We start from the raw sequence: 19,387 nt of genomic DNA, 5'->3' as shown, positions 1-19,387 counted from the left end.
TAACTGAATATTCTTCAGTACAAAAAGATTCACTGAAGCAGAAGGAGTCATTTTCACTTGCAAAAACAAGTGGATATTAAACTTTGACCTTTTCACAAAAGCATGGTTATAGTGAACATACTCCTTAATATGAAATTAAATAAAATATTTTAATTCATCAATGTTAGATATTTTATGTACTCCAATGGCCATTTGTTAGCTATGCATTTTGTATAGTGTATACAAAGTATTGAGGAAATTAACAACTGAATAAGTTCATATACAATCCTTGAAGAATTCATAATTTTTTGAGGAAAAGAGAAAAAATTATCTGTAAGGCAAAAGAGAAAAATTTTTAAATCAAAGAGTGTGATTATTTAGAAAAGAGAGTTTGAAGGAGGAGGGCTTGTAAAAGAAACTTCAAAGTTCAAATATATTCAAAATAGGAAGTAAAGGAGAACGATTTTAGAAGAGAACAAAATTTTTGGAAGTTTTGTCATAAGAGGGCAGAGAAGACTATCATTTCACAAAACATAAATAATGTTACCCCAAATATAAAAATAATCATTGACTTCATATATATGAGGAACATAAGAGATTTCTAAGTATTTGAGACCTCAGATTTTTTTCTGGAACTATTTGTAAAAATCTGGGAAATTAACTATTTAGGATATATCTTGATAAAAAAATACCCTAATCCTTTAAAACCCTATACAGTTTTTATTTTGTTTTGTTTTGTTTTAGTGGAAAATATTTCATTAGTGACATTATATGTGTAATTTTTAATCAACTCTAATGTTATGCCATAATCTGACAAATATACTTTAGATAAATATATATATATATTTACAAAAAGCACCCTGAGGCTCATTGTGACATTTCAGTCTACAGCAACTACTCTTTTTACACTAATCCATAATTGATGACTCATGACATTGCCATTTCCAAGCCATTAGTTACACAAAAACAAGTTAATTGAGTTTTAATTAAGTCGGCCATACTCAAGCTTGGACTAGTTTAGCTTTCTTTCAGAGACAGATCTTATTTCCAAAAGATTGATTGACAATTAATTTTGACCATCATATATAAAAGAGAAAAAATAGAAAATTTACAAATCCTCAGCTATTTGCTACTAAAAGCATTCACACAGCATCATAGAGGAGAAAAATCCTGAGGCAACAATATGATTTTTGAGATGATCATTACTTTCTAGAAGTTTGATAGAAACAATTTGTCCCATTCTCCCACTAATTTTAACTCTTGGAATAGTATGAATTATTTTATTTGTAAATCTACAAAAGTTAATGTACCTTCACTATCTCAGGAACTTCAAGTTTATTATCTTGATTGTGTACTTTTTTTTACAATACTGCTATAGACAAATGAAATATTTTTCTCTCTATTCAAAAGCACACACATATGTTGATAGAAAGTGAGTCATTTGTCACCTGCTTGGGATATATGAACAATGAAGACCAAGTCGTAAAGATGATGGTGATGTGGGTTCAGTTAACAGGGCCACCGATGCTCTGACAGGTGACTGCAGCTTCCTGCTCAAAGATGCATACAAGAGAGACCAGAGAGCTCTCATCTCTTTAACTGAGAGGTTACTGGCATTGTCTCAATAGGAAAAGAAAAATCTTTGATTGAGATGAAGATAGGAAAACAGAAACTGTGACAATAGCAATACGTACATGATCATTACCATGTAAAGAATATCTACCCCAAACGTTCAAGTTGTTAACTGGTGGGGTATTTACTATCCTAGATTTTGACAAAGGAAGAAAATGAAGGTCAAAGAATTAAATCTCCTGCTCAAGGACATACAAGTGACCATGGTCATGCATGCTTGTCCTGGGTATTAAACCTCAACCTATTAGATGTAGAGTCCAGTCCTGTTCTATTCTTTCTCCCTGGATGGAAAAGTAGCAAACTTAGACAAAGGCAGTGAAAAACAAGTAATATACTCACATCTATATTCCAAGCTCATACTTGCTTTATAAATAATAGATATGCATTAAAAACACTAATGAACTTTCTACTTTTAATGTCCTGACATAATTCAGACCTCAGAACAGAATTATTGAGGCAATAGTGATAATTCTAATTAGCAATTCATCTGCTGCTCTTCAGAGTTATTTTAAAATTCTGCTTATTAACTTACAACATTTCCCTTCTCGGATTGATTGTCATTTACAAGAATAAGGTAGAGCAGACCTTGTAGGGTAGACAGAAGTAGGATGTCATTAAAAAGAGCATTCGAGTAGTTAAAGAAGAAATAGAAACTTATCAGTAGTAAATTGGCCATTAAATCATCATTGGATGTTCTCTCATTTGAAATTTTAAGCATTCTATATGGGTATAAATGAAATAACATTTAAGACTTTGTTAAGAGTTTGCAGAATTTTTAAGAATAGTAAAAGAACCTCATGTAAAATGTTTCAGTGTGGTTGCAGTAGGCCTCATTATGAGAATACCCTCGATGTGAACATTTATGTCTCTGAATTAAGATGGAGATTCCCTTTCAATACTTCCTTTAGCATAAGGAATGGTCACAGAAGCACTAAATGCCCTGCTTACTGAACTATTTAAGCAAATTAATGGCAACAAGCACTATAGAATTACCTTGAAATGCAAGATTAAAATAAACAATCCATCATACCATAACCAGGTTATTTTCAGAACAGCAGAATTCTGGCACCATGTCTGGATGTACTAATTACTGTTTCAGTAACTTGAAGCCTATTGTCTGTCTATGAAGACAGTGTGCAATTGTGACCTAAATTTTCCAGTGAGCAGAGTACCTATGAATTGTTTCTTACCTAAACCATGACACCTCATTTACACTTGCTCTGAGGATGTCAGTCTCCCTTGTCTAGTTCCATGCAACCTTCACAATTCACACATTTAGCCTAATATACTCCATCACTTGCTGTACTCCAGTGCCCACCTACACAACCAACTCCTAATGAACTAAACTGACAATTTCAACAGAGAGATGTTTCCCAAAGCTCAATTCCAATATTTTGGTGATCCTATCACAAGAACTAATTACGGAACTACACTGATGCTTTATGAGGCAGAAATAACAAGGTCACACAAACATACCTCTCAAACTATTCTGTATCAATATTAGGGTTAATTGTTTAACTCAGAATGAATCTCAGGTGATGAGGGAATTACTTTAAGTAAATGATATAAAACTCTAAGTTATTATCCTGCTTACCCACAACTATTGGAATTCAGGGACACTTCAAAGAAACCCATAATGAAATTGCTAGCTTCCTAAATTTAAAAGAAAATGAAATTATGCTATTTGCAAAAAAAGAATGGAACTGGAGAGCATCATGTTAAGCAAAATAAGTTGGCCCAGAAAGTCAAGTATTACATGTTTACTTCTCATAATGTGGAAATTAGAGGAAGGAGGGAAACAAAGGTACATCTTGAATGTAAAAGGGAGACTATTAGTTTAGGGGAAGGAGAGGAAGAGAAGGAACAGGAGTGAGGAGTATATGAAAACACCACAATAAACTCATCATTTTTTTGGGGGGGGGTACCAGGAATTGCATCCAGGGGCACTTAAACATTGAGTCACATCCCCAGGCTGTTTTTTTCTTTCTTTCTTACTTTTCCCATAGAGGCAGAGTCTTACTGAGTTGCTAAATTCCTCACTAAGTTGTTAAGACTGGCTTTGAACTCATAATCCTCTGCCTCAGCCTCAAAACTGCTGGGCTTACAGGTGTGTGCCACCATGCCCAGCCATTTCCTATAATTAATATGCATCAATAAAATTGCTAAATATAACTCTCCCTCTTCCTTATTTATTTCCAGAGTGCTACATACCAGAATAAGGTGAACCTCATATTAAATACTGGTAATTACACTAAAACTTAAATAAGTAAATATATATTAAAATAAACTGACTTCAGTTATATTGAGAAGTATATGAGGCAAAATATATTAGTATATAAGGTGCATGATCAATAACAAGATTAAATAGTCTTATTTTGCTTTATGTTAGATTTTTGTATAAACTGGTGTTATCAAAAGAATAATTTTGGTGGATCCCTATTCTGTATACTATCATCTCTTTTTATACCCACTAAAACTATATACTGCAGGCTGGGGTTGTGGTTCGGTTGTAGAGTGCTTGCCTCACATTTGTGAATCAATGGATTCAATTCTCAGCACCACATATAATAAATGAATAAAATAAAGGTCCATCAGCAACTAAAAATATATTTTAAAAAAACATAGTGACATCTATAAGGTAATAGGCATGCTGCATATTTCTTTTCAATGAATCACAACCATAATCCAACAAGGATATATTATTAACACATGTTTCATTTTTCTTCCCAAATGCCCAGAATCAGGTAGCTATTCATGAGCCTATCTTAAACATGAATTTTCTTATTGGGTAGCAAAGCCAAACATTTTGGCATGTTTTTGCTCCTTCTAGTTAAAACAAGAGTTTATGATTCTTACTTGATCCTCTCTCACGATTAGTTCACTTAGTTTCATTTCAGTTTTCAATAGTTTTGTCATTATAACAAGTGGGTTTAGTGGCCAACAAAAAGCTGCCAAAAGCTTTCATTCCATGGAATTCCCTACTTTGGTGTTGTAGATTTTCTCATGTAAGTTTCTGGACAAAATAGAACATCCTATCTCATGACACTTAGAAAGTTTTTTCCTATTTTGAATCAAACTTGGTGGTAATGAGAATCCCAGAAATATATACTTGTTTTATGTTTTATCGATTCCACCTTTCTACTTCCACTTTCTCTCTACCCCAGTGTTTTCTCTCCCAAAACAGCTAGATGGAAGATGAGTGGCTGCTTTTAAATATTTAAAAGATAAGTCTGGATTAAGTAAGACTGTACTGAATTATGTTTATTTTTAAACTCATTTTATTCATTACATAAATTGAATACATTTTAGCAAAATTAATTTAGCTCATTAATTGTCCATTTTTATTCCATGTTTACCTTTAACTGATCTTTAGAGCTCTCAATTTTCTTAGCAATGACAAACTAAAGTAGCTAATACTCTAAAAATGATACTGTTTTCTGTTTCTTATCATATTAGGTATGAGCAATTAATTTGAATAAAATGCTAGTGATTTAAGTCTTTCTAAAAATCAAACATCACTTCAGTGCTTGGTTTAATGTACATTAATTAAAGTAGTCAATACTTATACTCTGCCATATGTGAACTTGTGCTTCTTTATTACTTTTCTGAACTGTTCATTTTAAGGAAGGTGACACTGTTTCAGTAGCAAGCACTTGATTTTTGACATCAATAAATTCTACATGTTTTAAAAGTTATTGCCACAGCTGAAATAATAGTGTTTCACTTATTTTTTAATACTGAAGCTGGGTGTGGTCCCTTAAAATAGTTATGAATAAGGCCGGTTGGTATTTTGCCATAGTTCAGTACATTTATATATAAAAAGCTATTGCCTTTGCTTAACTTAAAGAAATGTTTAAGTGATAATAGTTTGTTAGTGGTCTCTTATTGTTCAGCTACAACATTTTTATCTTAAATGTTTGAAGTGTGAAATAAAATGGATTTTAAAGTCAAGAAGGAAAAAAGCTAACTACTATTTTGAAGATTAGCCCATTGATACATCTCAATACAAGCAAAATTCTTTTATAAATCAGTTTTGAAAGAATATAGTAAGTCATATCTAAATGGAATTGATGGAAGTGTGTGGTTTTATTGAATATCTTGTGTGTTGTATAGAAGGCATTGATGACTGGGACAAATTACTTAACCTGCCTGTACTTCAGTTTTCACACCGGTAAAATGATCACAGCTAATTCAGAGTTGGGGAGGATTAATTAAATTAATGTTTATCAATCATTTAGGAGAGCCTATAAGTAAGTGCTCATTAGTTATTAATAAGTGGTTAATAATTAATAGTATTTGTTATTAATAAATTATTTGATTATTATATTTATACTTAATTATTTACTAGTTTTGCTGGAGTTGAGTGGTATATTTGAACAATAATGATTGGGGATATTAGACTTTATGTAGAAAAGATTGCTTACTGCTGGTTTCTATACATAGCTATTTAAGAGGATGAATAAACTTGAGTATTTTGCAAACTATGTATAAACATAATTTTCAAATGTAATCTCTTTTCAGATTAAATTTGCATATTTTCTAAGATTTTATATTGAAATTTTAAAAAGATTATGGAGATAATTAAATATTATTACTTGTGTGTCTGAGAGGCATATCTTGCTCAATAATAGGTTTTTCTGTGAGTTGCTATCCTAGCTGTTTGTTGAAGATTCAGTAATTGAAGAATGTCCACTAGCCTAAGCACCAGAGGCCAGGACAATACTGTTACTTCCCTTTACTCCTCTTTTACCTTTCAAAGAACATTAACCAAACACAAAATCACCAAATCCCCAATTTACTAAACTTTTTGTAAGTCATACAGAAAATACATTCAGAAAAACATGTCAGTTTTTTTCCAAAATATGTCATTTTGTAAGCATTGTAAATGTTTACATTGTAAATGTTACACAGTTCTTTGCTTTTATTATCTAGACTTATTCCTAAACACATTTCAGAAATATCTTTTTTGGAAGGACCTAGAAGTCTCAGTGGCATTGTTCAGCTGCCTGCCCTGATAATTTCTTTTATGATTCTCATGAATCTCCCCTTTTCATGTCCACCTTAGCTATTCATATTCTTATTCTGAATATTGTTTAGACAGTTTAAAATAACTTAAATGATTTTTCCTTCAGTTTTTCCCCTTTCCTTTAAATTATGTATGCATTGCATACCTGTATCACAACAGTCAAGGGGTTTTTTGTTTGTTTTTTAGAAAGTATCACTGTGTTGCCCACACCGGCCTTAAACTCTTAGGCTCCTGCCTTAGCCTTCCCAGTAGGTGGTACACGTAACTATGCCCAGCTCACAACAGTGTTCTTAAGGGCATGTCAGTTAAAAAAAAAATAAAAATAAAAACACACTTCTATGTAACTTATTGTTAAAGAAATCCTAGATTCCTCAGCAAGGAGTTTGTGAAAGGTCCATTTCAGAATGACTATGCCCTACTTCACTTTACTTTTCACACCCATCCCTCTGCTTTCAGTTCGGGATTTTAAGTAATTGAACCTTGACAATTTTCCAAACTCTTTGATTTGGAAATCCTCCCTAGTCTTTGGGACTGGATTCCTAATATAGATCATGTTCTTTTCCTTTAGGACATAAAAGGAACTTATTTTGTTGAAGCTTATAGATTGAATGTCTCTCTTTTTAATATAGTGATTTGATATATGTTTTATCACACATAATAGAACATGAGCATATTAAAAGCAAGGACTGTACCCTATCACATGTGTTTTATAGCTTATTTTATAAAACAGATTGACTGTAAAATTTGCACCATTCATCACAAATACTAATTTTGTTAATATTGTCTACGTTTTTATACAAGTCAGAATTGAGCTTAAATCAGAATTAAATTAGACCATTGTGCTATCTTTCAGATATCTTTTAGTAAATTTCAGGCTTTATGAGAAGATGGTTGGAAGGGAAGATGTCAAAACTCTCTTTTCATTGCCCTCCCCCTTTTTAATTTTCTGTTTTCTTTTTTTAAAGTTAGTATTTTGTGGCTAGAATTGTAGCTCAGTGGTAGAGTGCTTGCTTGCCCAGCATGTGTGAGGCACTGGGTTCAATCCTCAGCACCACATAAAAACAAATTAATAAAATAAAGGTATTATGTCCATCTACAGCTAAAAAAAGCTATTTTAAAAAATAAATAGTCAATATTTTAACTTACAGATAACAAAGATAGTACATATAAATGGGGTAACATGTTTTGATACATGTATATATTGTGTTATATTTAAATCCAGTTAACATTTTCTACTCACATATCATTTCTTATGTTTAAAAACTTACAAATTTTTTTCTTTTTTCTTTTGAAATGTAGGATGCATTTATTTATCCCCCCACTCACCCCTACTGTCTCCAACCACTGGTAACTACCATTATACTTTTAGCTTCTATGAAATCAGCTTTTTTGTATTCCACATGAATAAGATTTTGTGGGTCTTGTCTCTGTGCCTGGCTTACTTCATTAATATAATGATCTTGTTCCATCGTGTTGTTGCAAAGGATAGGATTTCTTTATTTTTATGACTGAATAGTATTCCATTGTGTATATATAACACTTTTTTTATCCACTTATCAGTTGATGGACTCTTAGGTTTCCATTTCTTGGCTAATAAGAATAGTGCTGCTATGAATATGGGAGTGCAGGTGTCTCTGCAGCTTACTGATTTCCTTTCTTTTGGCCATATATCCTGGAGTGGAATTGTTGGATCATATCACAGTTCAATTTTTAATCTTTTGAGGAACCTCCACACTGCTTTTCATAATGGCTATCTTTGTTGCCCTTTAAATCATTCATATCTAGACCTATCACCAAACCAAAATTGATTTAGAATTGGTTGTGGCATATTAGTTTAGAATAGAATATATACTCATCTCTCTCCCACTTCTCAGCCCTTTGTCTTCTGATTCTCTTCTCTAAAATCTGCAAGGTGCTAGAAAAGGAATAATAATTTATTTAAAGAAGTATAGATCTCTTTTGTAAAGTTTTTTAAATTGTATATGGACACTATATCTTTGTTTCATTTATTTTTTTTTAATGTGGTACTGAGGATCGAGCCCAGTGCCTCACACATGTGAAGCAAGTGTTCAACCACTGAGCTAAAATCCCAGTCCCTATAGATCTCTTATAAATAAAAATTCTTGATTTTAGTAACTGACAGTTAAAATTATCTTGGGATTTATAGCATTTTTTTCCCTACAGAAAACCATAGGCAAAATTGCAACATGCTTGGAATTGCAAAGCGCAGCTTTACAGGTAAATGGATTTTTTTAATGAATTATTCTAAATTGTTCTGATAAGATATTAGACATTCATGCCCAAAGTAATATTATCTCAGAAGGGTTTTATAACAATTGGAATTGATCAGCTGAACTCACACTTAAATGATTTAGTTCATACTTTGTAAACGGTAGAAATAAAAGATATGATTCTAATTTTTTCTGTTTCTATTAGCTTGAATATTCCAAAAATCAAAAATATTCCAAAAATATTTTATTCTTGCCATTTAAAAGACATAGGGTGCAGTGAAATCTTTGTAATGAAAAGATATAATATGCATATTTTAAATTTAGTCCACACAGTCCCAGGAAGAATTTAAACTGGAGGACCTCAAGAAGCTAGAACCAAGTAAGTTTTGTTTTATATTTTTTAGTGATATTCCTATAGGAAGAGAGTTTTATCTGTTGTGAATATTAAGATTGTTTAGCACAGAAAGTGATTGGATTTATTTCTCTTATTTTTTGGTGCTTTTAAAATTCCTACAATATTTGTATTTTTAATTACCATTTGGATTTAATCTTTATTATAGAATATATATGTTGTACTTCATCTAAATATCCAAATTAACCTTTAATTTGTCTTAATGGCTTTAATAAGATTATAATTATTTTGATAAACATTTTCAGTAGAGTCCAGTAGAGAATATAAGGTTACAGTCATTAATGCCCATTCACATTACATGTTATTGAAAACTACAGTCTGAATGTTGGGAATGCATTACAAAGTGTTTTTTTGTTGTCTCCATTTTTTTCCCTTCTTCAAAATTTTAAAAAGTAAACAATTCCTTCAGTTATCTTGTTGGTTAGGATATTCCCAAATAAAGCCTTTCTGCTGTTTCAAATGATTGCTCTCTTAGAACTGTCTGCAGTATGGGCAAAGGCACAGTGTGAATAACTGAATGAATGTAAGTTAATGTAGCCTTTTTAAAAAACATTTTTAGTTGTAGACAGATACAATACCTTTATTTTATTTATTTGTTTTTATGTGGTGTTGAGGATAGAATCCAGTACCTCACACATGCAAGGCAAATGCTCTACCAACTGAACTATAACCCAGCTCCTGTACTCTTTTTTTATTGAGATAAGATTGCACATCTCAGTGCATTTATGTGACTAGGGAATAGTAGATTTTATTTATCCAACTAAGTAAGATTTTTAAGTAGGGAATCATAAAATCAAAGCATTTTCAAACAGAAAGGAGTCTCAGACTTGTGATCACATTCTCTATTGAGGAAAGAAATGAAATGATTTGTTTGTCCTTTTTCACTTCAATCTCCAGTAACTGAGCCAGGCCTAAATCTCAGAACATTTGTCAGTGTATCTCAGTTCACACTAGTGCAATCCTTTTAATGTAAACATGCTTTGAGTAAGAGGTAAAAAATTAATTTAAGAACTAAAGAGAGCCTTGCACAGTGGCGCATGCCTGTAATCACAGCTGCTCGGGAGGCTGAGGCAGAAGGATATCAAATTCAAAGCCAACCCTAGCAAAGCAAGGCACTAAGCAACTTAGTGAGACCCTGTCTCTAAATAAAATACCAAATAGGGCTGGGGATGTGGCTCAGTGGTCAAGTGCCCCTGAGTTTAATCCTAGTACCCCCTGCCAAAAAAGAACTAAATAGAATGTTCCTATAAATTCCACAAAATGCCAATATCTAATTCATTATAGCAATTCTAACAAAGACATATATTATTGAGATAGCTGAAATGTGATTGTATTGCAGATCCAGGATAGAAAAGGATTCTCAGAGTATACTGAAGGGGATCTGATTTTCTGTTGTTTGGGTTGGAAAAGAGAAGTTAACAACAACAACAGACAACAACAAAGGAATGCATAGCGGATTTGTTGTGATTCTGGTGGCTTTTCCATAGTTTCAGATGATCATATTTCATTTCTTCAGAACACCATCCTTCTGAATATGGCAAGAATTCTGTCATTTTAATAGTTTTGGTTTCTTTATGTAATCCAGATCATAAAGTTTTGTTTTCTTTGTGGTTCTGGGGATCAAACCCATGACCTCACACATGCTAGGCAAGCGTTTTACCACTGAGCTACATCTCCAGCCCTAGATCATAAGAGTTGGAGATGTTATAAGAGACACAACTTATATTCATAAATAGTTCTTATGCCTATATCCAATGTATATAAGGATACTAATCAATGTAATATTTCTCACAAATTTTGGGAGTTTTTTGTACCTAAAACTTTATTTCTCAAAAGCATTAATAAATACTTTGTATAAGATTGAGATATAATTTATATAAAGCACAATTCACCAATTTAACATATCATTCAATTTTTTTAGTAAATTGGAAGAGTTATGCAGACATCACCACAATCAATTTTAGGACATTTTCATCACCACAAGAAGAAACCCTATTCCCATGAGCAGTCATTCACTTCTTGCCATCCCCCTAAAATCCCTTCCAATTCCCAGCCCTAGAAAACCATTAGTTTGATTTCTGTCTATAAATTGTCCTATTGTAGACATTTTATTTAAATGGACTCATATGATATATGATCTTTTATGACTGGCTACATATAAGATTATTTTGAGAAAAACACATTGATGGCTTTAAATAAAAGATTGCAACAGTTGTTTATACGGTGGTTCTACTGAAAATTATGTTTGTGTGTGAGTGTGTGTGTGTGTGTGTGTGAGAGAGAGAGAGAGAGAGAGAGAGAGAGAGAGAGAGAGAGAGAGAGAGAGAGATGATGCAGGGGATTGAACCAAGGGCTTTGGGCAAGTTAGACAAGTGCTTTACCATAAACTATGTCACCAGCCCTCAGTTTTTTATGATAAAAATTATTAGGATATTGGCTTCTTATTCAGTCACTATTTCCTATTAGTTGTTTGTTTCCAAACAAAATTTAAGAATCTTATAGATACACAGAGTGGCCGTAAAGACTGTGGATGTTTATTTCATATATTTATTATCTCTTCTCTTCCTCTGAGCATGCTCAAATACTTCTATTGCCTCACAAGATCTTTCATTAATTGCCTTTTTTTTTTTTTAGAATAGCATCTATATGCTAAGCACTCGAATCCTCTCAGTAACATTCTGCTAAGGACAACACCGACACTAGCTTGTAAATCCCAGCAATGAGTTTTAGGGTCACCTGGATTGGTTCTCTCACTATGCTATTAGTAATACCTGTAGTGGTGCTGTACTACATCATTCCTAAGTACAGCTCTCCAGTTCAAATTCCTAAGAAATTATTGACCCATGTATTAGTCGAAGATCAGGTTAAAATCTATTACTTTTTTGGGTTTTTAAAAAAGATTTGGAATAGAAATGGAAAGAGTATTTTGGAGATTCACTTTATTATACTTTATATAATGTTTTTCATTTGTACTTTTCCCTTCTTGATAGTTATCTTTTTAGATGATTTTAATTTGCTGTTGCTTCTCAAAGAAACATAAGTGAGTATTCTGTATTTCAGTAGGGTAGACTCTGTAATTTGGAATTTATCCAAGCAGGGCACTTGTTGTGAGTTAATTATTGAGTTGGAATTAAATATTTTCTACAAATTGGTATTTAGTAATATTTCAGATTAAGTATACTTCTTCAAGCTTTCTTTTTAAAACGTTAAGCCTCTTCTAAGGAAAATAGTGAATTCTAACTTTTAATATTTTGAACTTAACTGGTTTCCTTTCTTTTAAAAAAAGTTTTTTTTTTAAATTTAATGCATGTGTGTGGTGCTGGGGATCGAACCCAGGGCATTTCCCATATAAGGCAAATGCTCTACCACTGAGCTACATCACTAGCTCTTGGCTGGTTTATTAGGCTGATGTATTCTTTACTTGAACATTTTGAAATCTTTTAAATTCTGTCTGAAAATACTAAAACTATGATTGTGAAAGTCTGAGCCATTTTTTCTTATGTTAATTGCAGTAATGTACTACTGCTTACTCAAGCATATCTCCCCACCACCACCCTGCAAAATTCCCTTCTGTTAAGCCACCCTTCAAGGCTTCACAGAAATTCCACCTCTCCCTGAAAGCTTTCTCTGCTGTCTCTATAGAGGTATAATTAAACTCTGCCTCCTCTCCTGTATAGAATCATTTTAACTATCCATTGTCAGATTCTCACATGTGTTATTTTCACTTGTATTTGTTTTAGTCCTCAAAGAGATTATGAATGGACTCTTCCCCCACCCCAGAGCCTATTGAATGCTTTAAGTGTAGTATGAACTTGGCAAGATTGTGTTGAGTTAAATAGATTTGAATGTTTTGAAGGAATCTTTTCCTATAATTTAAAAAATAACCTTTCAAAATTGAGGCAGCTGCCCATTTTCCTACCACAAAAATGAAACACGTCAGTCACCAAAAGCAAAATGCATTTTGATATTTGCCTGTGTGTCATCTTTTGAAGGTTAGCTTCAGGAGGTTGGTAGGTCTGTGCTCCAAGAGAAAGGCTGGGAGTGCTGAATTTTCCATGGTGGAGTAGCATCAGATGCCTGCCATGTAGTGATCCAAAGTGTGTAAGTCCTACCAAATCAGCCAATGAATCTCCAACCCATGACATGCTTCATACTTATGATAATGTCTTTTGTAAAATTCAAGCTCCTCTTGAGATCCTCCTAAGACATCATTGCTAGTATTGGTAGAAAGAAAACTCTATGTAAAGTTTAAGCTATTTTAAAAGAACAATAGAATCTGTTATTCCATAGTTGTTGAAAATGTAAACCTATAATACAGTTATAGAAAGTAAAACAGAATTTGTTTTAAAGCTATTTAAATTTGTTCTAAAGCTATTCACATAAATTAAATGTTTCATAGTACTTTAACTTGTAAAAATAATATAACAAAGCTATTATTCTAAAGCAAATATGTCCTCTTCAGAGCTTTGATACAAAAGAAATGAAAATACTATTTAATTATTCTGTTACAATACAAATGCAAGATAACCACTGAGCCACATCCCCAGCCCTATTTTGTATTTTATTTAGAGACAGGGTCTCACTGAGTTGCTTATGCCTCACTTTTGCTGAGGCCGGCTTTGAATTATTAATCCTCCTAAGCCTCTGGGATTACAGGTGTGCACTACCACACTCAGCCAAGATATTCTTAATAACCAAGATATTTTTCAACTTTTTTGTTTGTTTTTGACATACTGGGGATTGAACCCAGGGGTGCTCTACCACTGAGCTATATTTCGAGTCCTTTTATTTTTATTTTTTAAAACATTTTTAGTTGTAGATGGACACAATACCTTTATTTTATTTATTCATTTCATGTAATGCTAAGGATTGAACCCATTGCCACATGTGCAAGGTAAGCACTCTACCACTGAACTACAACCCCAGCCCTTTTATTGTTTTATTTTTATTTTGAGACAGGGTCTCCCTACGTTGCTTAGGCAGATGAACTTCTAGTCCTCCTGACTCAGGCTTTTGGTACCTGGGATTACAGACACATGCCACCATAACAGGATCAGCTTTTAAAAATTATTGTTATATACATTTTTAATGGTTGATTTTTTTGCTCATTTTATTAAACTCTTATTACAATATGATCATTTCTGTGTGTTTGTTTCTGATATGAGTGAGACATGATCTTTTTGTTACCTGCTCCCCATTCTTGGTATCTATTCCATTGTTGTGTAAGTGATCAATATTTATTAATATTACTTATTAATATTGAGTTGATTTAATAGTTTAGTAACAATGATCATGCAGAAGTATAGAAAAGATGTTCTTGTATTAAAAAATAAACAGTACTTCTTAGTGAGATAAGAAATATTAGGATTCTAGTCAACTAGATCAAAAAGGTCATGGAGAGAGTGAATGTCCATTTTAGATTTTCCCTTGCCATTTTGTATACATTTATTTAGGCTGTAATTCTCTCAATAGCCTGTAAAGGAAGTAGCATTCTTATTTTAGAACTGGGGAGATTAGAGTATTTATGTAAATGTTCAAGTTATTGTTGTAATTGTAGTGCTAGGTTTTGATTTAAACCTTCTACTTTGATCTCCTGCTGCTTCCCCTTTGCTTGTCAGACTTAAGTTCCCACAGTCCTTTCTGTGCCTTGAATAAGGCAAACTGTTTCCTACTTGGAACCTTTGTTGTTGCTCCAGCCTGTTATTTAGTACCTGGGAAGCTTTACGCTAGAGCCACTTATGGATGATTCCTCTCATCTCAGGTCTTGGCTCAAATGTCTTCTTACAGTTTAGTTTTGAAAGGCACCCTGTCTACCTTAGCTACTCTACCAAGTTCTCTCTGCTTTTACACAGCATCCTGTTTGTATCCTTCATACCACTAATCACATCTTACATTATCTTGTTTATTTGTTGGCATATTTATTGTCTACTTTTCCTTAGTAAGGTCTAAGGTCCAAATATGAGTTCTTGATTACTGTGTATCTTTAGCACCTAAAACAGTGATTGGAACATTGTGAGTACTCAGTATGCATTTGTTGAGAAGAAGAAAGAGATAAAGGATGAAGAAGAGCTAAAGGGAGAGAGAATAAGAGTGAGTAATGAGAATCTAGGTACAAGTTTCCAACTTCTTTCTCACTGGATGATTGACTCCTAAAATAAGTTTTAAAATTTTAAGTTTTAAAATAACTAAGGAACAAGCTAGACAAATAATAAAACAATGTCAAAATTGTGTGACCTTTTTACCACAAGTTAATCTTGGAGTCAATCCTAGAGGATTGATGCCTAACCATATTTGGCAGATGGACGTCACACACTTGCCAGAATTTGGAAAATTAAAATATTTGCATGTTACAGTTGATACTTCTTCTGGATTTTTGATGGGCTCCCTTCATGCCGGCGAAAAAACTAAAGATGTTATAGCTCATTGCTTACAAAATTTTGCCACTGTGGGCATTCCAAAACAGTTAAAAACAGATAATGCCCCTGGTTATACGTCTACTTCTTTTAAACAATTTTGCTCATCATTTGGCATTACTCATATAACAGGAATCCCATACAATCCACAGGGTCAAGGCATAGTTGAAAGAGCTCATCAAACTATTAAAATGTACTTATTAAAGCAAAAAGATGGAATTGGGAAGGGGTATATATTCCCCAAAGATAAACTTAAAATAACCCTTTTTACTCTAAACTTTTTAAATTTGGATTCATCAGGACTTAGTGCTGCAGAAAGGCATATGTGTCCAAAAAATGTACATAAGCCCAAGGTACTTTGGAAAGATATTCTAACAGGACAATGGAAAGGTCCTGACCCAGTAATTGTCTGGAATCGGGGGTCTGTTTGTGTGTTTCCACAGGAAGAACAGCAGCCGATTTGGATTCCAGAGAGATTAACCAAGGTTCTGACCCAGAACAGCAGCCGATTTGGATTCCAGAGAGATTAACCAAGGTTCTGACCCAGTGATTGTCTGGAGTCGGGGGCCTGTTTGTGTGTTTCCACAGGGAGAACAGCAGCTGATTTGGATTCCGGAGAGATTAACTAAAATCCTGACCCAGTGATTGTCTGGAGTCGGGGGTCTGTTTTTGTGTTTCCACAGAGAGAACAGCAGCCGATTTGGATTCCAGAGAGATTAACTAAAGCGATTTCTACAGACCAAAAAGAAGATGATTTAGCTCAAATCCATAATAGCTGATATCCAAAACTCCAATTTGGCTATCCTTACATCTGCGACAGAACCAGGATGCTTTTTTCAATATCTATTTTATTATTGCCCTTTCCCATATCATGAAGTTCTATTTTATTTTTTTGAGCTCATACAGACCTAGGTTAATGTTTTGCTGATCAGTTCTATTTTTTTTTTTTTTGACTATAGAGTTTTTAAACATTGCAATAGAGATTTTACCTGTAAAAAGTTATAAGGCCTTTACTATTGTGTTATGTGTTGTATGTATTATATTATGTGTGCACACTTGTGTTTTGTGTTATATGTTTGAATGTACGTATGTCCAATGTACATATTTCTATATATCATATATGATGAGCGCTCATGAAAAGATGGATCCAAATATTTTTTTTTTTATTCACGTGATTTAAATGGTTTAATTTAAATTGGGTAAATAACTGTTAAGAATTGTTTTAATATGTAAACAAAAAAGGAGGTTAACAGATCTGTTTGTTTACTCTCACCTTTAGTTTTCATTATATTTAATAATTCTCTTCACTATAATGTAAATTGTTAAGAAAATTGTTTTCTTTTAGTGTCTTCTGGAATGTTACCTAATTTTTTCTTTAGCCATTATTGCCAGAATTTCTATCTTCATCCCAGTGCCGATGAAGATAATATAAATTGTTAAGAAAATTGTTTTCTTTTAAGAAAATTGTTTTCTTTTAGTGCCTTCTGGAATGTTACCTAATTTTTTCTTTAGCCATTATTGCCAGAATTTCTATCTTCATCCCAGTGCCGATGAAGATAATATAAATTGTTAAGAAAATTGTTTTCTTTTAGTGTCTTCTGGAATGTTACCTAATTTTTTCTTTAGTCATTATTGCCAGAATTCCTATCTTCATCCCTGTGCCGGTGAAGACAAAGATAAAACTAATCTACAGTTTCTGCAATAGCCATCACTGAACTGCTTACAGAACTTACACTGAACTGCTTACAGAACCGTCAATTGACTTGGTATATCTTCCTCCCTTCTGCTTGTCATGATCATTCAGCTAAAATTTGGGGGTCAACAGAGGTGAGGCAAAGAACCTCACCCCCCCCCCCTGCTGAGACCTCTCCACAGGTGTGGCTGTACTGGACCGGTAGTCAATGACGGGTAAGATCCAATTACAATGGTACCAACCTAAGACAGGAGGCTGACGCCCTGAGGTCAGCTCATCCGAAGACGGGTAAGGACCATATGTATTGGACAACCTAAGGCAGGCACGGTCCATAAGCCACATGCTTGTTGTTTAAACAGAGAGGGGGAGATGTTGAGAGCCACAGCCAAAGGGGCCCCAGCAAACTTCCAGCTGCCAGCAAGCTTCAGACTGCCCCAGCAACATCTAGCTGATTGGCTCCTCTGCGGTGATGTTCATTGGGCTGTTTCCCTGCCCTTCAGACTGCCAGCTGATGATTGGCTCACAGCTGCCCCAGCAACATCTAGCTGATTGGCTCCTCCACGGAGCTGCTCATTGGGTGACTTCTTTGGCTCTGCCCACGCAACCCAGCCAATCGGCCTCAAGAGGAGGAGGATTGTGGGAGGAAAAGGCTGGTGTGGGGGAGAGAGGCTTGTGGAAGCCGGTGGTGGCAGTTGGGCTCTGGGGGTTTTTCCCTGGAGCTGTTTTGTTTGGCGTTTGTAGTTCTAAAAATAAAGTTAGTTTCTTTTTGACAAGTGGCTCCTGATTTGTGCCAAGCCAGACTTACAACCTGTTCTTTTTGAATTTCCTTATTTAGGAACCCAATATGCCATACTCCTTTTAACTGAAATCTGCAAGACTCCAAAATTAAAGTCTGAGTAATTAGAGTAAAAACCATGGGTTGCCCAATTAATAATGCTAAATATTCACCTTGAAATAATTGCAGGTAGTCACTAGGAACCCATAAATTGGGAAATGAAACAATAAATTTCATAAAATACTTTTCCAGATACAGATAGAATTGTAGAACATGTGTCTGTAGGCTTACATGCCAGAAAGTAATCAACCAGGACACAAGAGGTGATAGCATTATGTTGTTTGATGACTTCCCTGCCGAGAAAGTCTGCTGTGTGTGTGTGTGTGTGTATGTGTATGTGTGTGTACACACGTGTAAATATATATATATATATGTATATATATACATATATATATACACAAACACACATATATATATATATGCGCATGTATATATGTGTGCACACATATACAATAAATTTCATCATAAAAGGAATATTAGAATTATAACCTTGCTGCTACAAACCTTACCAGTGTGATAAGTATTGAGGGAAATCTATTTAGGATAAAGAATAAGATGTGATTATCTATTTCTCTTTAATTAGTCATCTTCAGTATCAATCTTTTAATTAAAATACTTCAGGAGAAGAGGTATTCTCTTTCACTGTACCCCATATCACCTAGAACTTTGTACATTGGAGAACTATTTTATGGTTCATTTTCTATGAGGGCTCTGAGACTTTCCTTGGAGATCTTACAGTACTCTGAAAATACTGGTACCTGCAGTCCACTATGGACATTTTTATTTTGCTAAGACACTCAGTAGTCAATTGCAGAGTCTTAAAATGATAGTGAAGCTTGGAATTTAAAATACATATATTAATGTGTGCTTAATACACTATAAAATATGATTAAAAGTATCAATTTAAGATATAACATATAAGACTAACTAATATATAAGACTTACATAACATGTAAGACTAAGATATAAGACTAATGTTTGTCTATGTCTTTATTCTAGTCCTAAAAAATATTCTCACATATAATAAAGAATTTCCATTTGATGTTCAGCCTAGCCCATTAAGGTAAATAAATAAGCATCCATATTTTGTCTTCTGATTTTATTATCTATTTTATGCCTGTTTTTCAAATATTTCTGTATTTTTCCCTATCAAATTTGATATTGGT

At 33.5% G+C, this 19,387-nt stretch overlaps 1 protein-coding gene across 1 annotated transcript in view; it reads left to right on the top strand.

Annotated features, from left to right (window-relative positions):
* The window catches only part of LOC144372523 (axin interactor, dorsalization-associated protein-like), a 67,783-nt gene that overhangs the window by 30,017 nt on the left and 18,379 nt on the right, over positions 1-19,387 (top strand). Inside the window, exons 2-4 of the mRNA XM_078035862.1 lie at positions 8,781-8,875; positions 9,193-9,247; positions 19,221-19,284. Coding sequence (XP_077891988.1) covers positions 8,781-8,875; positions 9,193-9,247; positions 19,221-19,284 — 214 coding nt within the window. The remainder of the gene's footprint in view (positions 1-8,780; positions 8,876-9,192; positions 9,248-19,220; positions 19,285-19,387) is intronic.

The sequence above is a fragment of the Ictidomys tridecemlineatus genome, unplaced genomic scaffold (assembly GCF_052094955.1).
Source record: "Ictidomys tridecemlineatus isolate mIctTri1 unplaced genomic scaffold, mIctTri1.hap1 Scaffold_113, whole genome shotgun sequence".
In the NCBI taxonomy this organism is placed as follows: Eukaryota; Metazoa; Chordata; class Mammalia; order Rodentia; family Sciuridae; genus Ictidomys; species Ictidomys tridecemlineatus.
Note: the sequence above shows the minus strand (reverse complement) of the source record. Positions and strands in the feature narration are given on the sequence as shown.